Here is a 21,558-nt window from a genome sequence, read left to right on the forward strand (position 1 = left end):
CATATAGCTAGCAAAAAAAATTTTTTTTGCAACGAATTCAGTATTTTTTAATTAAAAACATAATGTTTATTCTTCAAAAAAAAAAAAAAAAACGTCAATGAATATTGGAGAAGGGGCCCTGGTCAGCCGTATGACGCTACTTAGTCGCGATGCTCTCACAAGAGCGCTGGACGGCACTGAACAATTCTTAACAATAGTTTTGAGATCCCAAACCCATGTGTTTTCTAGATTTTGTAACTAAAAAAATAGATATCTCTGATACAGATTGTTAGTATAGATTCTTCGAATTCAAATAAAAATAAATGTTCGCCAAATTTGATTAATTATCATCTTTTTTTGACTTAGATAAAATTGCAGATCCTGTCTGGACTGTAATTTAAAAACATTCTAGTACATGAATATTAAAAAAAAAAAGAATTTTAATGATTATACTATAAATATGCCTGAAAAATATTCGACCAATTTTTTTTCTTAAACATACAGAAAAATTACAAAATAACCAAAAGTTTCGAGTTCATGGACTAACTTTGCATCTTTCGTTGAAGTCCGTAATTATAGATCTTGGGAAACTTACCTAGATTCTGAGGCTTACATAATGTTTCGAGAGAAAAATTTTTCGAGATAAGAATAAAAACAAAATTAAGATTTTAAATCTTGAACCTTGAATCTCAGTTAGAAATGAATCATGAAAAATCAGATTATAATTTAATTTTTTACAGATTTTTAAAATACCTACCGTGTTTCAAACGTCCAAATTCTAGTGATCGATGAAAAAAGAAAACTATAAAACATTTATCTCGAATTTTTTTTCGGTACCTCGTACTAACTAACTTCGAAGATCACAGAGCTAGATATAAAATTAAGATTAAAGTCCCAATTTAACTTAAATTCTAATCGAAAGGAATTTACTCTAAACTTGTATGATTATGCAGCAGAATTTTTTTACAATAACAGCTCATAAAGGTGCATGCATTGAACCCTAAACAATTGTAGTAATCCTTAACATTTTTCTGTTCTCATTCTCACCGAAATTTTATTATTTTTATGTTTCACCTTTAGGTTTGGTTCCCCTAATCCAATTCAAGCTAAACATTCAACACGAAAGTTAATGCAGAAAAAAATCTATCTAATTGCCACATTTGTTTTGCTTTTGGACGCTGGTTGGTGTCTATTCGGGTGAACTTGAGTGTCCCCATCGTTGAATGAATGCCGGAAATCCTTCGTCTTGGCGAGGATAGTGGTGGTTCACGAATGAATGTTTCTCGTGGGATACGGTCCGAATCGCATTTTTGACACACTCTTGGCGCGTACTTTTTAGAAGGTATTCCGGCTTTATTGCGTTCAGTTATCGTTTTGGTACCACAGCCTCTAGAGGCACCTAGTCGTTCGAACGGAACATCACGTCGAATAGAACGCTCCGGTCGGGAATGTGTTACTGGATAAGTGTGACAGCAGAAACTTGCTCTCAAAGGACTGTATAGTTGACCTATGGAATGTTGCATAGTATCTTTTGTCAGAGTCTCTAAATACAAAAGAGTTATGCCTCGGATAGAGGAGCGGATGTAGTGCAAACGACACAGGAAATTAAATTTTACACCCGTAGGAAGGTTTTGAAATCGTCGTGTGGTCTGGTTATGGGAGATGCGTGGCCTATTAAATTAAAGTGAATGATGATTCTTTTTAACGAGCTCTTGAGTTTTTTGTTTTATGCAGTGCATCACATCGAGATGACAAGAATAAGCTAAGTGTTGTATCCGTATAGGCATTATATTGAATAAAAAAAGGATGTGTGTTTCAAAATATGCCGAGCAATTCAAGTGTTAATGGGATTTGGGAGGGGAGTGTTTTAGTTCAGATGGTCTCATCGTTTGAGGTGAACCATAGTTGGTACACGACAATCAGTGATAGTGTGTTAAATGGGTTGCTGGAAAAGGATTCCGGGGAATCCAATGTGAGTAGTGTTTTGCTGAGAACGACAACCTATTCGTCTTATCTGGCTTCAACTGCAGTGCCACGGAGCAATCGTGATGATTTGTGGGTATACCATACGACGTACCTCCCGGATGTGCAGCAACCTACGAGGGATTATAGTTATGATATAGACCAGCAAACATTCTTTTATTATGCAGAAGTGTTGAGTGTCATAAATTTTTACTACATTCCCGCACTGGTGCTGTTCGGAAGCATAGGAAACATACTCTCCGTGTTGGTGTTCTTCAAAACTAAGCTGAAGAAGTTGTCCTCCTCGTACTATCTGGCTGCTCTCGGTTTGAGTGATACATGTTATCTAGTGGGTCTGTTCGTACCCTGGTTGAATCTAGTGGATATTAAGATCTACACCCTCGAAGTGTACTGTCAGTTTTTTACGTTCTTCAGCAATTTGTGTAGCTTTTTGTCGGTGTGGTTTGTGGTCGCTTTTACGGTGGAACGCTTCATAGCCGTTTTGTATCCGTTGAAGCGACAGACAATGTGTACTGTTCGTCGTGCCAAGATGGTGATAACTGCACTGACACTGATTGGAGTGTTTATCAGCCTGCCGGTGATATTCTTCGCTTCGCCCTTGTACTCGCCGGCCATGAATGAAACCATCTGTGATATGCGAGAGGAATACAAAGTGAGTTTGTCTGACGTATTTTTGCCCTTTCTTTTTGTTCGATTGTTACGGATGAATGATTTATTTTTTGCTTTCCGTTGAAGGGGAATAATAAACACGTAACGATTACGACGATTAGGACGAAGGATTAACAAGTAATTATAATGGTTCGTTAATAACGTCCATTGGAGTTTCAATGAGTTTCAACTTGACATAAGCGTGGGATAAAATATTTTGATAATTTGTCAAGGTCAGCATCAGGGTTGTAGATGACGTCAGCGGTAATGTATCCATTGGTGAATTTGCATTGCAGACGTTAACGCAGACGTTATCGATTAACAATCCTGGTCAGGACATCTGTTGTCTATACTTAGTGTTTCGTTTTCGCTTGTGAAATAAGAAAATATCAATAGCCTTTCGCAGACTTCATCTATCTATATTGAAGAATGTCTACGCCAAAGTGATCAGACATGACCTTCTCTGAATTATTTAAAGCTTTGCATAATGGTTCGGTTTGGGTAATCAGCCAAGTTTGGTTGCATTCGGCTATTTTGTTATGCAAAAAAAAAATCAGAGCATGAAAATGTCACTTCTCATTGAAATGATGTCTGAGACTAGGATCTAGGGAGCTCTTTTAATTTCTTCGTTGTTTAACTAGATGATCTAATTAAATTAAACGATTAGACAATAAATTATGTTTGCTATTGATGCACAAGTTAACCTTTCGCCAACTTCCAAAATAGTTGGAGTGGCATTGTTGAACAGTCTTCTTTTACCATTCACAACATAAAAACAGTCGTTTGAGAAATCGTTCGAGCAAACTCGAACCACATTAATGTTTAGCACATCGCAGTTAACAGATGATTTTTTATGAGATATTTACAGATAGGGGAAATGGATGTAATGTCGGCCTAAATGCCCCTAATTGGGGCCCATCCATAAATTTAGCAATTTACTAAATTTTCAATAGCGACCAAAAATATCCATTAGTACCGTCCCAATGACGCGTTTCTCTAGATAAAATTGATAAATAGCTGATTATTAGATTTTTAGCGATGGGCCCAATCTTAGATCCATAGGCCAACATTAGAGCCATCCCTCCTATTTATTCTGTCTCTGCAATTGATCATATTATTCGAGTAGTTTAAAATGAAGTTTTATACGTCTCATCATTTCCTCATTTTCTTAAAATCACTGGTAGAAAAACGCCCAAAAACTGCTCGACTTTATGATTAATTGCTTCAATTCATTGCATTCGGCGGGCATGATTTTCTGGGAATCGGGACAGCATTTTTGGTGCGGGTTCTTGAACGAAAATCACTCTTGCATGACAGAACAAACCACTAAATTATGTAGCCAGTTCGCAAAGCTAAATGTCATACAATTGGAAAATCAAAGTTGGCACTCGTGGAGAATAGAAGACTTATGAGAGTGATGATGGTTTCAAAATTTTACATGGTACGAGTACAAGGTATACGAGTACAATCTTAAAATGCTTTTATTTTGCAAATATAGCATTTTATTTAAATCTGGGTAATGCTGCGCTAGTAGAAAACTTAGGGTCTACTCAATAGACATATAGGGCCTTATTACGGCTGTCACTACACGGAGATAAGGAAGTGATACTCATAATAAGAGCCGTGATTGCCGTACAAATCAAATGGGAATCACTTCACGACAAGTGACAAGTTTTCACCGTGAAGTGACATCCGTAATAAGCCCCATAATATTGAAAAAAAAAAATCTTTTCAGTATTTTAGGTGCATACATAGATTTTAGCTTTTCTACCACTGTAGCACCAACTAGATTAAAATAAAATGCTCCATTTGCAAAATAAAAGCATTTTAAGATTGCCCTCGTATAACTTCCCGTGGAAAATTTTGAAACCATCATAACTTTCATAGTTCTTCTATTCTGCACGAGTGCCAACTTTGATTTGCCAATAAACGATCGAATTCTTTTGATGATGATGGTGATGATTGTTTTATCAATGTCTACTAAGTTACAAAATATGTTGGCTATAGCGAACTGTCAGCTTAGCAGTCCTCTAAGGTCAGGCACCCACTGTTGTGGTGGAGGTGAGGCAACTGCATTAAGATTTTTTTACGGTCATTTTCTTCCCTTGTGAGCTGTCAAAATTTACTAACCTGGGACTATAAATTTGACAAAGTTTACAATAGTGTTGAGTATAATTTTTACTGAAATGACTACTATACTATACAAATAAAAAAAAAAATGATTTTTATTGATTAATAAATAATTTAATTCATCAAACATCAAACATCACACCAAAAGATGCATTTGACCTGTAAACCATTTTTGATTTTTGTATAGCTATTTGCATCGAATCAATCTATCAATGAAAAACCTGATCGAGCCTATCGACTCAGTAGCAAACCACGCACAAATATGTTTTTGCGGTTGATGAGGACATTAGGCCGCTTAACGACCACGGCAAAAACAATGGGTCCAGAAATGGAAAATAATTATAGTTTCGGCGAAAATCGAACAGATTGTAATTACTATTCACAACGGAGAACAGAAGGACACTCAACTTCGATTGACGACATGATGTTTTGACGTGCTAGCAGATACCACACCTCCACCACAACAGTGGGCGTCTGGCTTTATGCGACGTTCAGACTATAGCTGATATCATGTAATATAAGCTACCTTGATATCAAAAGTCATACCTACGATTTCCGGTGAAAATTTGACGTAAGATATCTGCCATAGAAAATGATGGCCTTTCTAGAAAAACATATTAATAACTATACATGCAACAAGTTGCGAAAAGATGTTTGTTTCTGCACGAGCCATACACAGTTTGAAAAAGTAGTGTACATTTATGTTGCTATGATGGACATAAATGGAGCGTAATAAATCATACAAGTTTACATTATAGATCGCTTAGATTTATGAGACATGTCATTGGATATTAACGGCGCCGGTGGTGTAGTGGTAAGCGTGATTGCCTCTTACCCCAGACAACCAGAATGCACGTATATTCAAAGTTGTTTTCACGATATACAAACATATATACAAACCAACAAATCGTATAGAATGCAAAGAAATGGCTTATACGTACAAAAGTGGAGGCCATATACGTGCAAATTTTAATTTAATTTTAAACGAGTAGATTTAACATCATATGCGATTTAATCTGTAATAACAAATTCACTTTGAAAAGTCTTACGATGTAATCCGATTTGATTTGTGATACAGTACGACGGAAAAATGAATCATCGCATATAGGTCGGAAATTTGTATTATATACGATTTAACTTAAACATAATGCGATGCATGCCATTCTTATATGCGATTTTGACTTAAACTGTAGCAATTTACGACAGTGTCTGCACATTGTTATACGGCTTCTGGTTGTCTGGGACCCCAGCAGGCCTGGGTTCAATCCCAGTCGGCGCCGCCGGGATGTTCTGAGGCATAGCATCTCTGATCACGCCTTCCTTCGGAAGGGAAGTAAAGCTGTTGGTCCCCGGTTCATGAGTTGATGGGTCGATAGGTAGGGTCCAGGTGTGGGAGCTGCCTTTCTGGCGCGTCGGTAGCATTGGTGCTCAGATCGACGGAAAACAAACCAAAGGAAAAAAAAAATGTCATGGGATATTCTATAAATTGTATGCAACCGTCTACCCCGTAACGTGGGTAGATCACCTATTCGTGGTACGTTACGGGATGTAAGATCTACCACCGATTCCAAATCTTGACTACTTCAAACGAAGGAACACATCTTAGTCCTTGTTACTTTTTTATGCCTTGTTGATAGTGATAAGTCCTATGAGTGTTAGTTAGTCTTCACCTATTTGATTTCTAGTTTTCTATTCGTTGTTCCCTAGTTTAAAGTGGTTAAGACTAGGGTTCTGATGCATGGTCATTATCGTGTCATTCCTTATTTTTGTTGCTAAGGAATCAAATTTGGCGCGCTTTTGGAGGGTGTTCCAACACTCCGAAGGGTATAAATAGCGGGACCTTTCAATTAGAATCGATTCCTTGCGATAAAGGCAACTGTATCAAAACCGAATGATTCATCATTTCTCAATAGTGATGGAGTAATACGACATGCACTAAACTAAGGACACGGGATATACTACAATAGGTCAAATTACTTGGTGTTATGTCCCGTGACCATTTGTAAGTAACATTTCTTGCCAGCAAGGACATTTTCATTAAAAAAATTGTGATCTTTCGGAAAAAAATATTATCGGAACTGGACAATCGTGAAATACATTCGAACCAAATATTATCAACATTTAAAAAAACAAATAAAATTCAAACCTCTACATCTCGAAAACGGCCAATTCTATGATATTAAAGCATAAGTCCTTTGACGGTATCAAAATCCAACTTAACAGAAAAGGCAACCCAAATTAAAAAAAAAAAATATTTTTGGAATTACAAACCCGGTTTAACCTTCACGCAGCATTAAGCAAGGTCCATTCAATAAAATACAAGATTCAAAGATTCAAGATTTCAAAGATGTGAGCCTAAATGCAATTTGACAGAACCGAAAAACCAAATTCGTTCTTTTGAGAATTTATACCTACTTTACTTAAAAAAATGTCCATGTTTCAACAAATGTACCATTACGTATGGATTCAGCAATATCCCTTCTATAAAATCTAATCCTATTTTTCAACGGATGGAGCCAAAATTGAACAGAAAATCAATTTTTTTTAATGAAAATACGCACTTTTGGGAATTTAAACTTGGTTTTCCAAAAAATTGAGAAATTCATCCCTCACGTATGGATTTAGCAAGTTATATTATATAATACAAACATATTTTTCAAAGATAGGAGCCAAAAATAAGATTAGTATAACAGAAAAATATTTTTTTCATGAAAATTCCTACTGTTGTGAATGATAACCAGGGTCGTCCTTCACGTATGGATTCAGTATATAAAATCCAAGAACAAAAAAAAATTACCATCACGTATGAACTCACAAAGGTCTATTCTATAAAACACAAGCCTGTTTTTCAAAGGAAGGAGCCAAAATTCAACTTGGCTGATAAAGAAACCAAAATTTCTATAAAAATACGTACTTTTGTGGATGTAAACCCAGTTTCTCAATAATTGTACTTGCTTAAAAAACCTATATGAACCAGGTATGAACACACTAAGATCCATTTTTTTAAATCTCAGCCTAATTTTCAAAGGATGTAAATCTCTCAAGAACGAGGACCCCTAGGGGAATGGAATTTACGTTAAAAGTTTGTTAAATCACTTCAGGAAAGCTTCGACTAACATTAAATATATTTCAATCACTCAAAAGAAAAGTTTGATCTCCCTAAGAAAGGTATTGAACCACTTCAGAAAAGGTTGGACTCCGTTTGGGAAATTTAAACTCAAAAAATTGTCGGTTCACTTCGGAAAACTTTCTACACTTTTATGAAAGCTAGATGACCTAAACAAGATTGTGTCCTTGTCAAATGCCAAAGCAGCTAACAAAAATCTGGGGCTCACTTAGGAAAATGTCAGACAAGTTGGGATTCAGTTCGGAAAATTTAGAATCAATGAAGGAAACCTTGGATTCATTTAGGAAAGGGATTAAATCAATTCTTTAAAGCTTGGGTTCGGGATATGTTGGATCACTTTGACAACTTTTAAAAGGATTGAATAACATAACAGAAAAGATTAAACTTAGTTATAAAAATGTTGATGAGTTATTCGAAAGTGTTGACTAACTTCAAACAAGTTCACACTCAGCTTTGAAAAGTGTCACCGCAATTAGGAATTTCCTGAATCGTTGCTGATTTGGTCTCACTTCTAAAAATTTGAAACCAATTTTGAAAAGATTGGATTTTGCTCGGAAATTGTTGAATACAGTGTGAATACAGTGAAAAGAATTTAATCATTAAGTAGCATTGCAGCAGGATTGTAAGTTAAGAAATTTAGATCGAATGCAAAAATCGGGCGACTACGGTGGGCTTGGTACATCGTAACAATGTCGGATAACGACCCAATGAAAATGGTTCTTGGTGGCGACCCGACTGGAACAAGACGAAGATGTGCGCAGCGAACAAGGGCGATCGATCAGAGTGAAGGCGGCTTACCAAGTGAGTTGCCAAACAAGATTAGGAATGATGTTCGATGAAATCCGTTTTCAACAACTGAAACCGGCTGATCCGATTTCAAGGACCTGGCATGCGTAGCGGTCTTGTACCAATTTATGTAAAAAAATGTAAAAGAACAAAGTGATTTTCTACAACATAATAAAATCTATCAAAGCGAGTATCCATGCCCTAAAGAATTTGCGATACTCGAAAAATAAATATACACTGATTTTTTTTATTTCCCCCTTTGTGATATTCCTAAATTTTGAAGGGGGGGGGGGCAAAAGAAAAACTTGAGATTTATTCCGGTCTTATTTTGTAAAAAAAAACCATGATACAGACGAGATTTTCCACGACTTTTTTTTCTTAAGTTTCTTTACTGGTGAACATTTCTCGCGTTTTTTTTCAATTGTATTTTAAATAAATAGGGGTAATAAATGTAATGTCGGCCTAAATGCTCCTTATTTTGGCCCATGCATAAATTCAGCAATCGGTTTTTCAAAAGTGACCAAAAATATTCATTAGTGCCGTCCCAATGAGGCATTCATCTAGATAAAATTGATAAATAGCAGATTTTTAGTGATGGGCCCAATCTAAGAGCCATTTCCCCTAAGTGACCAAATTTGAAGTATCTTCATTTATCAACTTTTACTGTGCGATGCTTGCTTCCATAGTTATGATTTTTTGAAGTTGATGGTGTCCGAGAAAATCGAAAAACTTTAACTCGAGTTTTCCGGGAAAATCGTCAAATCTGATTTGCAGGGCGCGGATTTCGTGAATTTCGTGGATTTCGCGATTTTCGCGGATTTGTCGCGGATTTGAACTTTCAGTCGCGAAAATCGCGGAAACATTAAATGATGTCGCGAAAATCGTGAAGAGACTGATGTGCTGTCACAAAAATTGTGGAATTCATTGTAACCTTTCCGTCCCGGATTATTTTTCTGTCATCAATTTTGTTGTTCATTTGACTCTCATTTTTTTACCGGTTCAAACCAAACACCCTGTAAATAATCGAGAAAAGATCTCAATTCCATAAGCCACACCGGATTTACATGGAAATTCCCTGGGGTCTGCCCAAGGTGAGACATTTTCATGTTTTTTTTATTTCCAATAATACATTATCCATTTAAACACTGTGCATCTGTTTGGACATATTTCGACCTACAGACTTTATCCCAGTCATGGTTGATCTAGTAGAATAAATCATCTGAAATCCAGAATGATTTTGAGAACTTAAAACATCTGGTATATAAGGCAATAGTTCATGCATGATCCACATAGACACTGTGCATCTGTCTGGAAATATTTCGATACTAAAGACATTGTCCCAATCTCGGTTGATCTAGGAGATCAAAGTTGGTTGGAAATGCTAACATGAAGGTTTAGTGTGATGATTTATTAGCTAGAGAATGATCTTTAGAAGAGGGTAGGTGGATAGTTCCGTTAGAGTACGGCAGTATGAAAATTGAATAGAAGTTGAAAATGAGCGAAGGGCCATTAATGCGACAGTTTTTAAAGATAGACGCACATTTTTGCCTAACCCGTACGATGTACGCGGGGACTTGAAGTATGTCTCCAAGTCCACAGGCAAAAATGTGCGTCCCTCTTTTTGCTCATAATGTTTGTTGGCGGTTGGCGGTTTTTGGTACCAATCCAATGTCGATCGCGCGTAATGGCATGATGCCAGGTCCGGCCAAAATAATGTCTCGCCTCCGTGGGACTGCAGGAAGGGCAACATACGCTTCTCGAGGCACTCGGTGCGGTAAATTTCGCTGTTGATGGTACCCATTGTGATGTACGGTTTACTCAGTTTACCGCATTGGCATATGGCCTGCCAGAGCAAGTATTTTTTGGTGAATTTGTCCACTTTCTTCTTTCTTATGTCTTCCGGAACATCAAACCGTGCCCAAGTAGCATTTCTTGTTTTATTGCACTCTATTAGTGGTTATTGAGATCAATTTCATAAAACCGTCAATAAAATAAATAGCTCCAGCACAACCTTTTGATAACCGCTATAAGGTCGTCATACAGCTTAGTGGACCACTCTTGATAAGGTTTATAAAGCATGTTTGAGAATCACAATAAAGCTGTCTTAAAACCTTTTGTCAGGAAGCCTCATACTCTACAAAAGGTTCTCATAGCCTCTATAAGAGTAATATTGTATCCAAGCAGTTTTATTACGCTTTGGTGAAAATCAGTTATAAAGCCAATTTAATTTTTATTGGCTTCAAAGCAACCGCCATAAATTAGCTTGTTGTTGTTCTGTTCTGCTGAAACTTTTTTTCCAAATGGAAATCTTTAGCGGTAAAAATATGTTTGAGTGTTGGTGTCAAGATCACCATGCCATCAATTTTGTTTCATGGCGACATTAGTGAAAATTTTAAAGAAAATATATGACTTTTTAGAAGTTCCAAAACATATGCGCTTGAAATGTTATCGTGTATATTGAGATAATATGAGCGTTAAATAAATGCGCCTCCAAAATAATTCAAGTTAACAAAAAAGATTGTTTCAGAAATCAAATGAATTTGATGGAATTACCTTAATTTTACAGAAAATTGATCTCAATACATAAATTCATACCAATGCACACTGGAAATCATTTCGGATCTCTTATTTAGCCATTATTTTATTGAAATTTCTTGGATTTTATTCCAAGGCTAATGCGATTTTCATAATGACAATATGGCGACAGAGGACAGCAGGCAAGAAAAACACCAAGCGCAATTTCTTAAAATGTCTAATGCTTACATTGCACACTGGGTCAGGAATGCAACCTAGCGGATCAAAATTAATAACTCCGAAACGAAGCATTTCCGCGACTTGGTGTCTTCGGCAAAATTTCTCGTCATAATAAGGACCATCTATTGACATAAACAAATAGTTCAAAACTCTTCCGCAAAGATGGTGCCACAATCTAACTTCTTTCTCTGACGTTTTGGAGACTTGATGTTTTGGGCAAAGTTGTTTATCTTGACAAAATAAACAGCTATTTCAAAGACGTTAAATTTCCACTGTCTGCTGGTTCCAAGTTATATGGAGTTAAAGAAAAAAATGTCGAAAATATGTTTTTTTTTTCTGTTTCGGTTTTTTTTTTGCTTACAGCTTTATAATGTTTTATTATTCTCTTATGCAAATACATTAAATAAATAGCTTTTGTGAAGAAACATACTGGATTAAGCTTCAAATTTCAAAGATATTGTTGAATGTGTTTGTCGTATTGGATGCTAGATAAAAGCTTCTTTTATCGATTTATGTGCTGAAAATACCTGGGAAAGTTGACGAAGCGAATCTGTCAATATTACTTAGAACCTAATGCAATGTTCAACTTGAATTCATTTATTTATTTGAGGGCAAATGTATATTCCTATTCTACGGGTGCAACCGATGAATTTTACAAACATTTAGAAATGTTTTGAATGGTACATTAACCTTTATGAAAAGTTATGCGTGATTTCAACCTTTTTGCCCTAGGACTGTCACCATTTCGACCAAGATTCGACCGTGTCACCCCATGTATATGCGAGCGAGACGTATACACGAAATGTTTTCATGCTCATGCTAACAATTTTGTTGATTTTCTTTGCGCTCCGCTTGGAAGTACCGGAAAGTTTTGATTCTTTTCTATGTTGTAAAAATAAACCACCTATTTACATTTCTGACAAGTCGCAACTGAATGCTTATAATTGTTTTAAAATAACTGTTTCATGGTCAACTAGTTTTATTGCGCTTATTTATAAAGCAACGAAAGGATAAATTTTTTGGTTTTATAAGGGCAATTTATATTACTTTTTTGTATACTTCAAAGCAATCATAAAACCTTTCATAAGTGAAAATAGCATAAGCATCAGTTGGTTTTTTAATTAGCTTTATAGGGGTTTTGTAGATAGCTATAAGAATGTTTCATGACTTGCATTGTATATGACCGTCATAAAGCTGTAGGTAATGGTTGCAGCTGCAATAAAACCTTTATAAATTTGGAATATAGCCAAGCAGCTCTAGATTTGTTACTTGGGTGATTTGGCAACGTAGAACTCCAGCCCCGGTATCTGCTTTCCGTCTGCCTTGATGTAGGTTTCGTCATCCATAACCACACACATCGGTTTCGTTAACCACTCTCGATACAGCTTCCTTGCGCGGGATTTGGCCGCCGTGTTTTGTTAATCCTAAAAATAAAAAAATATCATTTAAATGTCTCACCATTTTACAGACCCCAAGGAATATCCGTGTACATACAGAACCGCGACGTGACCAACAAGTGTAACTTTTAATGCACTAGTAATTTCTCGATTATGTGCAGGGTGTTTGTTTTAAATCGGTAAAAAATTGAGAAAACTAGAGCCAAATTAACATTTTGGACAGCAAAACACGTCAGAGATGCAAAGGTAAATTTTCAAGAAAATTTGCATTTCAATTGAAAATGCATTTTTTTAATAATGTTTCATTAAATCTATGCCGGTATTATTCAACAGAATCTCATAATGTATGTTCTATGTATTATGGTGATAGAAGGTGATAGCTCTATTGCGGATCCAGCAACCCAATTCAGAATGTCTGTCACGCTTATTCTGAGGTTACTTTCACTTACAATAAGCCCCGCATATATGTATTACCTCTATCAATAGGATATTAGTATAACACACACACTTCCAATTTCAAAATATTCTTTTGAACCTAGCACGTATTTAGTTTATTTATTTATTTTTTATTTGTGAAAGGTATTTGGACTGGTCTCACCATATTAATTTGCTGCTCTAATCCATAAAAATGTGGAACGCTTCACGATTTTGCGTGTCATCCTTGCGCAGGGCCCATGCTAATCTCCTCTTTATCGTTCCAATTTTAGTATATGTCCAGTAGGGTGTTTCATTTTGAAAAAAGTGAAGAATTTTTGATAGGCCACCCTCCAGTTCGATTCATAGCCCCAAAATATGAACCTGTGCAAAAAATGGTAAAGATTGATGAAGGTTTAGAGGTCGCGCCAATGATTTGGATTTTGTATGGAGATTTTGGTGAATTAGTATGGGAAATTATTGATTTTCGTTTACATTGCTCTAACTTTGGTTGTAGTTGTCCAAACGTTGAAAAAAAAAAATATGTGGTTGTCATGACAATGATCAACAAGCCTGTTGTTGTTGCGATGAAATTGGCGTTGTTGCCTTGTACATATTCATCTGTCAATTTACCCTATTTTGCCATTTTTTCACATTTTTATAATTCTTGATACGCTGCAAAACTGAGCGTAGCAACTGTAGGCTTTTTGTTTATTGCCATAGCAATAACATACTAAATTTTTTCGACATTTGGACAAGTAGAAGCAAAGTTATAGCGATATAAGCGATTTTTTAAATTCTTCCATAGTAATTCCCATACAAATTTCAAATCATTGGCGCGACCTCTAAACCTTCATCAATCTTTACCAATTTTTGCACAGGTTCATATTTTGGGGCTATGAATCGAACTGGAGGGTGGCCCATCAGAAATTCATCACTTTTTTCAGAATGAAGCACCCTAATGTCCAGCCGAAGCTAGGGCAGAGCTGTCCCATCCCTCTTCTGTACTATGTATTATGTTCACTAATTACACAGAATTTATACTATACATAAATAACTGAAGATGATACATACCTAGTTATTTTTTATTTTTATTTTCAAAGGTTACAAACAACAGATGGTGAGTGATCAATTCACGAAGATGGCAATGTCCCTTCACGCACAGGCTAATTGCCCTTCAAATTCTTTAGGGGATGATCCAATAATTATGTTACGCTCCAAGGGGGAGGTTCAATCACCTGAACGAATTTTCCGAAGACTACTACTTCTCAGATCTGTTTTTTTTTCTTTATTAAAGAGACTTTCAGCCTTGGGCTGGTTCGTCTCTGGGGTTCTTAGATCTGTTTTTTTTAATAAAAAGATTTTCATGCTCGGACAACTTCTAAGATGAGAGAATTCTGAACAAACATGTCCACAATTTAGAAGACTTCCCCAAGGCGAAAACTTCCCATATAGTCGGCATGTCGTGCTATATTTTATACTGGAAATTTACTTGCGTATTAGCGCGGAATAGTTAGAAAATTCTGAACTACTATCCAATCGGCCTTGACCCGCTGTAAAACGTTTCCTAAGATATATAAATCAGCGCTGCGCAATGTGCTTCCCGAAGGCCGGACGTGGTCTCACAATGAAGGAGAAATAAACAAAATGTAGATTAAAACATGTCCATTGAACGTAGATACAGCCATTTAAAAAAGCCTGTTTGGAACGATTGGGCAGGTCTGTTCTAAATAGTCATATCCCATGTGATTCCCAACAAACAATTGCCTATTGAAGAAACGACTTCTTGACGATTTTATTCCACTTCATGCTTAATAATACTTGTACTATTTTTAATAATAACTTCTGTTCAGGCTTTGTTCAAACAAATTTGGAGAATTTATTCAACCACAACATCGAAATATTTGGTGTTGAATAAGGTATGTCGAGAAGCTTTTATTCGACTTACAAGAGTTGTAACAGAGCTTATTCGATCAAATTTTTGATTATTCAGCGTTTATTAGACATCTGTACTTCCTTAAACAGCGATGGTATAAAGGTGTGTATAGACGCTTGATTCTCATGTGAAATAGTGTTTAATTGTTACATCATTGTACATTTAATTAAACGATTATTCAACTACTAGATAATTAATCCGAAAATAAGAACGGCACAGAGCACATTACATACATACATACACACACATGTCGTTATATGGGATTCGAACCATGGCCTTCCGATCATCAGCCGCTTGCCTTGCCATCTGAGCTATCCTAGAATACATCATATGAGCAGCTAAATAAGCAATAAAAGCTTGAATCTGAAAACCTATCAGCACTTCCAGCCGTAACTCTAGCTAATTCAAGGAGATGTGAGAATGTTTAATTCATTCATAGTTGTTTAACATTAGACCAACGTTACCTCTCCATCTCTCTAATTTAGATGGAAAGGATGCTATTCTTTTCTATAGATCTATGAATTGGTTGTCGTGAGTGATACGATCTATGATTACGATTTAAATTAATTATGAGTAGAACATAAATAAAAAAAAGGGTTGAGGCTGGGATAGAACTTGCGGCCTTCTACTTGCAAAGCGGAAACGGTAACCACTATGATACCAATTTCGTTTTGTTGTTAGCCTGAAGCACTGTTGTGGAATAATGAATGAATACGCCGTTTGTAAAGCATTTATAAAGCATGCAATTAAAACATGGACGCATAGTGGTATAAAAGCTATTATGCTGACTGTATTCACCTTTATTCAGCAATATTGTTAAGCAATGCAATGGAATCTAATAATGGAGCTAGAAAACAATTATTAGACATATAATAAAGCATGTTATTAAATCAATTGAAACAGTCGGATTAAAGCGTCAATATATGGGCAAATTACACTTATTCAGTATGTTATTAGATTAAACTTCTGGTGTTGAATCAGGAAGACAGTCATCGTTTGTATAGATTTTAATAAGTATATTAATCAAATTCGCTGATTGCTCTATAAAGGTGCATCATCGATCTCAATAAGGTTTTCTAAACACATAATTTGACAACCCGTTTTATTCAGCATTGTACACTGTTATAAAGCATTTATTCAATCTATATGCTTATTTGTGACTCTGAATTGTTTTTGGGCAGTGTTGTGGAATAATGAATCTAATACGACGTTTATAAAGTATTTACAAAGCATTCAACTAAAACATGGACGCAAAGTGGTATAAGAGCTATTTTGCTGACTGTATTCACCTTTATACAGCAATATTGTAAAGCAATGCAATGAAATCTAACAATGGAGCTAGAAAACATTTATAAGACGTCTAATAAAGCATTTTATTAAAGCAATTGAAAACAGTCGAATTAAAGCGACAATGTATGTGAAAATTACACTTATTCAGTTTGCTATTAGATCAAACTTCTGGTTCTGAATCCGGAAGACAGTCAACGTTTATAAAGCATTTAATAAGTAGATTAATCATATCAGAGCAAACGGTGGAATAAAGGCGCATCTATCGATCTCAATGAGCTTTTTTTCAGCACATAATTTGACATTTTGTTTTATTCAGCATTGTACACTGTTATACAGCATTTATTCAATGTGTATGCTTATTTGTGACTCTGAATTGTTTGTTGGGATTTTTTTTTTTTTTTTCTTTTTTTTTCAAGTCGACGATGACAGGAGCACATATCGTGGTAGGGGTAAACAATAGTTGCAATTTCCAAACCTACGACTGGATGCCTTCCTTCAAATAACAATTGAAGTGCGGAAAAAATCGGTAGAACTGTTTCAAACACACAGTTGGTACTTGAACGGGTCGGTCTTCATCTCTTTTTGCCAGTGGTGGCGGGGGGGGGGGGGACAACCCTCACCATCCCTCTCCAAAGAGGGAGTTTGGTAAAGAGAGATGAAAAAAAACCGATTTGTACCTTCCTTAAAAGTTGTCCTAGTTCGCTATTCTAATATCTATATACAATCTTCACACTGCCGTACTCTAACGGAACTATCAACTCTATGCTTTCATCTACTCCATCTATCGTATAAAAATTACCACTACAGTCTGTTATTTGAAATTAGCATCTTCAACTATGTTGGGAATTGTTATTTAGATTGTTTTTGGTTCGTGATAAAACCTCTTCAAATGAAATGGACACTTAGGGCATGTGCTGCAGAAAACGGACATATAATATATAGGGTAGAGAACTACTTCAGCCTAATCGCCCATTTTGGGCCTATGGAGCAGAAAACTTCAAATAAATCCATAATTTCAGAGTTAACAAGTCAATTATGCGTTTGGTACGATACTTTAGTTAGTAAGCTACCGAAGAATGCGTGATATGGTGGTTGCACCCATTATTCCCAAAAACAAAAGAAGCGCTCCGACCGAATCAATTTTTATCTTCATTCGATAGGCCGAATTATTTCATTGGCGTTTCAATGGCGTTTAAATGCGTTAGGCCGAGTTTAGAATCCTAGACTTTTGACAATTTCTCAACGATTGATTTATCTTTATCAAATCTTACGGTACGTACGGAAAGTTAAATAAATTTGGAAGCCATCAGTAATAATAACATTCCGTTTGGTGCTAAACTGCGCTAGATTAAGAAAGACTAAGTGCAGGTTGTGCTTCATAGACCGAAAATGGGGTAGTTAACCCTATTATAATTATTATAATTATATTTTGTTTCTTCGATACATTGCTGAAGTATCCTTAAATTGAACTATCTGACATTTTTTTTGCAAAGTTGGTTTATTCAACCTCCTCTTATAGGCTAAATACCCACACCTTGGACTTAACGCTACCCATCAAATCATGTGCAACACTTGCACAATCTTTCTTACACACTTTCATCCACTCTTTTTTTCAAATCCTTGTCGTTTTTGAAGACCATCCCTGTTTTCCGGAGCTTGTCCTTCACAATCGCCCAGAATTTTTCTATCGGGCGAAGTTCTGGCCAGTTGGACGGATTTGCCTCCTTCGACACACAAATAACATCGTTGGCTTCGTACCACTCCATCACCGGTTTTGCGTAGTGGCACGATGCCAGATCCAGCCAAAACAGAGAGGGACCGGAGAAAGGACACCAAATGCTTCTGGAAGTATTCTTAGGCGTTGATGGTACCAGTCGTTTTGCACGGCTTGCTAAATTTGCCGCACCCACAGATCGCCTACCACACTAAGTACTTCTTGGCAAATTTTTCGACCTTCTTCTTCCTGAACTTCTCAAGAACATCCAGGCGGGACTTGCCGACGAAAAACTCCAGACCGGGGATCTCCTTGGCGTCCACTTTAATGTTCGTCTCGTCTTCCATTACGATGCATTTCGACTGCACCAACCAATCGCGGTACAGTTTCCTGGCACAGGATTTGGCAACCGTATTCTGTTTATCAGTTCGGATAGGCGCCTTCCTTACATTCAAGGCATGAAGTCCGGCCCGCTTCATTGTCTGCTGGACGAACCAGACGGAAGAATTGGCCACGTCCTGAATCGAAAGGTTTGGAGTGCGCTTGAAGTAATCCCTCACCTTCCTTGCGAACACTGGGTCTCCTTGAACGATTTTACCAAACGGAACACGGTCGAATTGTCGATTCCAAACTATTTCGCGATCCGCCTGTGGGACTGGCCAGGATTTTCTCGTACCGCTCCCATATTTTTTGTCGAAGCACTTCTTGCTTGGAATCCATCTAGATAACCACTTGACAGATTGTGACGACATTTTGCACATGAAGCACATTTATTTACATTGAAAACATATTTATTCATATTCCGGACACTTTATTTTTAAAGAATGTTGGAAGCGTGCTAATATTTTCGCCAACATTGTTATCATTCATGGGTGAAACCTATAAAAAATGGTTGTAAAACCGCGGGCTAACTAAAGGTACATGCGTGATATATTTTAATTGTTTATATCATATAGGTGTATAGGTATTTCAAATAGCTGAAATATGAATCAGAACGGTTTTCACTTAATCGTGGGAATTGCATATAGTTTTGACTAATTTTTCACTTTAAGCTAAGAGTTGCCGTCTTACCTGTACTTTCGTCTGTACTTTTTTTTTCAATACGTTATAACGTTATGTCTAGAGAAACTCAATATTTTTCCATGTGATTGTGCCCAATTAGATTCCCCCTTTCTTCTTACATGTAAAAAAAAACAAGGATCACGTTTATAACCGAAAATGTTTATTGCCTTTCCAAATGGGCCATGCTTGAACTGTAGGTTGATAGCATACAGCGCAAATATGTGTTTTTTTTTACTGGAAGATAATCATAAATCTGTTGCAACAGGGCCATTGGATTAGTCCGAACGGTTTATTGACCATGTTGTTTGCACAGAGGCAAGCAACAAGTTCATCAACAGGTCCCATTTTGAGCTCCCCAGCAGAGGTGGGTTATTTGTGGGATGGCTTACCAAATGTAATTGGTGGATTAGTTTAAAACCACATTTACAAGATTGATGTGATTGGATGTTTTGCAGAGCTGTGCGATGTATGTGTACTAGAAAATCAATTTATTGCACCACCCACGGCGTGACGGATAGTTGAAGGATATTGATTTGCTTGATGAAAATAATGTAGGCACAAACAACTATACATCGCTATAATTTTTTTGGGTATCTTCCTGACTAGAAAGGATTTTTTTAAAAGCACAGTTTTTTTGAGAATCCATTATGGGAGGATACAAAAACTGATAGACAATTTTCAAATCTTATTCTGTAAATTATCCCCTTCTCGGTAGTATTTTTGATTCGCGTAGGCAACCTTCGGTTCGCTTTTGAAGGGAATTACAACTTTTGTTAACAAAAGCTGATAGATCCTTTCCAAATCTCATCGACGGCGGTCATCATTCGCGAAATTATTGGTTTCTCTAGAACGATCACATCTGCTTGGAAGTCATGCCTTGCTACCATGTTTTTTTTTTCTTCTTTATTTAAGAGATTTTTAGCCACAGGCTAGTTCACCTCTTATTGCTACCAAGCTGTTGTCGTCTACGGGAGCTGTCAAACGCAGATTCCATTGGAGAGAAAAAGGTATTCTGAAGTTCAATCCGAATCAGGTGCCCTAACTGGGGATGGGTTATTATTTCTGGGTAACTGTCTCGGGGGAAGTATTTGCCGATGATTAGAGCAATAATCTATCTTGGATGAGCAATTTTTGCTTACCAAAAATGGTCTTGTTTAAAGAGGTTTGATTTTCCCGGCAAGAAACCCAACCTCAGGGCGGGTTTATGTATAGAAGAGATCTAAATTTAGTTTGAGTCGATTCAGTAGACTGAAATCCCATGAGGGATTGAGATCCTTCCAGATAGAAGCCGCTTGAAACAATCTTAAGTGAAAGTTGGTCAATATTTATTTTTAGTACCTATTGATTAGTATTTAAATGCCGGCGCCGGTTGTAGTGGTAAGCGTGACTGCTTTCTAACACCCCAATGGGTCTGGGTTCAATCTCAGCCGAGGTCGGTGGGATTTTCTGAGGCATAAAAATCTCTGGTCACGTCTTCCTTCGGAAGGGAAGTAAAGCCGTTGGTCCCGGCCCATGTGTGTTGTGAATGGGTGCGATATCCTACGCAGGTGTGGAAGCTGCCTTCCTGCACATTCGATTGCCGTCAATGGATGGCAATCGATGTCCGTCGGTGATTGGCACTAGATTGCGGAACAGAGACCGACGTTAAATAAAGGAAAGAAGATTAGTATTTAACTCGTAGATAAAAGATGGATTCTTCAGTGGTGTTGAGTACTTGGCACTGATCAAGTCAGCAAGTAGTAGACGAAATACGCGTATCTGATAAGCAATTATATCGGAATTCAAAGGAAATAAACAAACACACTCAAAGCTCTTTGAAAGTTGGTGCTAGCCGTCGTTCTACCGAAACACAACAATCCCACTCACATTAATCATCACTGGAGGAACTTACCCTTCCAATTTTTCTCCACTAATCCTAACATGTGAGTGCGGAGAATGCTTTACCAGGCAGTCGAATAAGGAGTAACTTTAGCTACCAAAAATACTACAACAAATAACGCAAAAATAGAACGACGTTAAAATGTGAAAAATCCAGCCAACCAAAATTAACATTAGGGAAAAAACTTTAATTTTACGAAAACAACATTTATTTCAGGGCCAAATAACTGATTTTTTTTTATATAGATATATATATTTTTTTATTTTTTTTTATTTTTGTTTTATATTTTATGTATTAGTAAGTTTTCCTAAGCTAGGTTTATTCATAGTACTTGTTCCTGAGAATCTTTGTTTGTTGGCTAGCTCTCTCTAATCGTGTATGTGGTTTTCTGAACTAGTTTTAGCGATTGCTAGCCTATCTTGTTACTTGTTCTCGAGCTCATGTGTTTGTGTGTGTGGA

General features: G+C 36.6%; 1 protein-coding gene and 1 pseudogene across 1 annotated transcript in view; one reads left to right on the forward strand and one right to left on the reverse strand.

Moving 5' to 3' along the window:
- The first annotated feature begins 1,408 nt into the window (after positions 1 to 1,408).
- LOC135709212 (growth hormone secretagogue receptor type 1-like) overlaps positions 1,409 to 21,558 on the forward strand; it is a 98,532-nt gene continuing 78,382 nt past the window's right edge. Inside the window, exon 1 of the mRNA XM_065231455.1 lies at positions 1,409 to 2,614. Coding sequence (XP_065087527.1) covers positions 1,802 to 2,614 — 813 coding nt within the window. The 5' untranslated portion in view covers positions 1,409 to 1,801. The remainder of the gene's footprint in view (positions 2,615 to 21,558) is intronic.
- Positions 13,429 to 13,542, reverse strand: LOC135709393 (U6 spliceosomal RNA; annotated as a pseudogene).

Source organism: Ochlerotatus camptorhynchus, unplaced genomic scaffold (assembly GCF_037179485.1).
Source record: "Ochlerotatus camptorhynchus isolate MF236.1 unplaced genomic scaffold, CSIRO-AGI_Acam_v1.1 ptg000033l, whole genome shotgun sequence".
NCBI lineage: Eukaryota > Metazoa > Arthropoda > Insecta > Diptera > Culicidae > Ochlerotatus > Ochlerotatus camptorhynchus.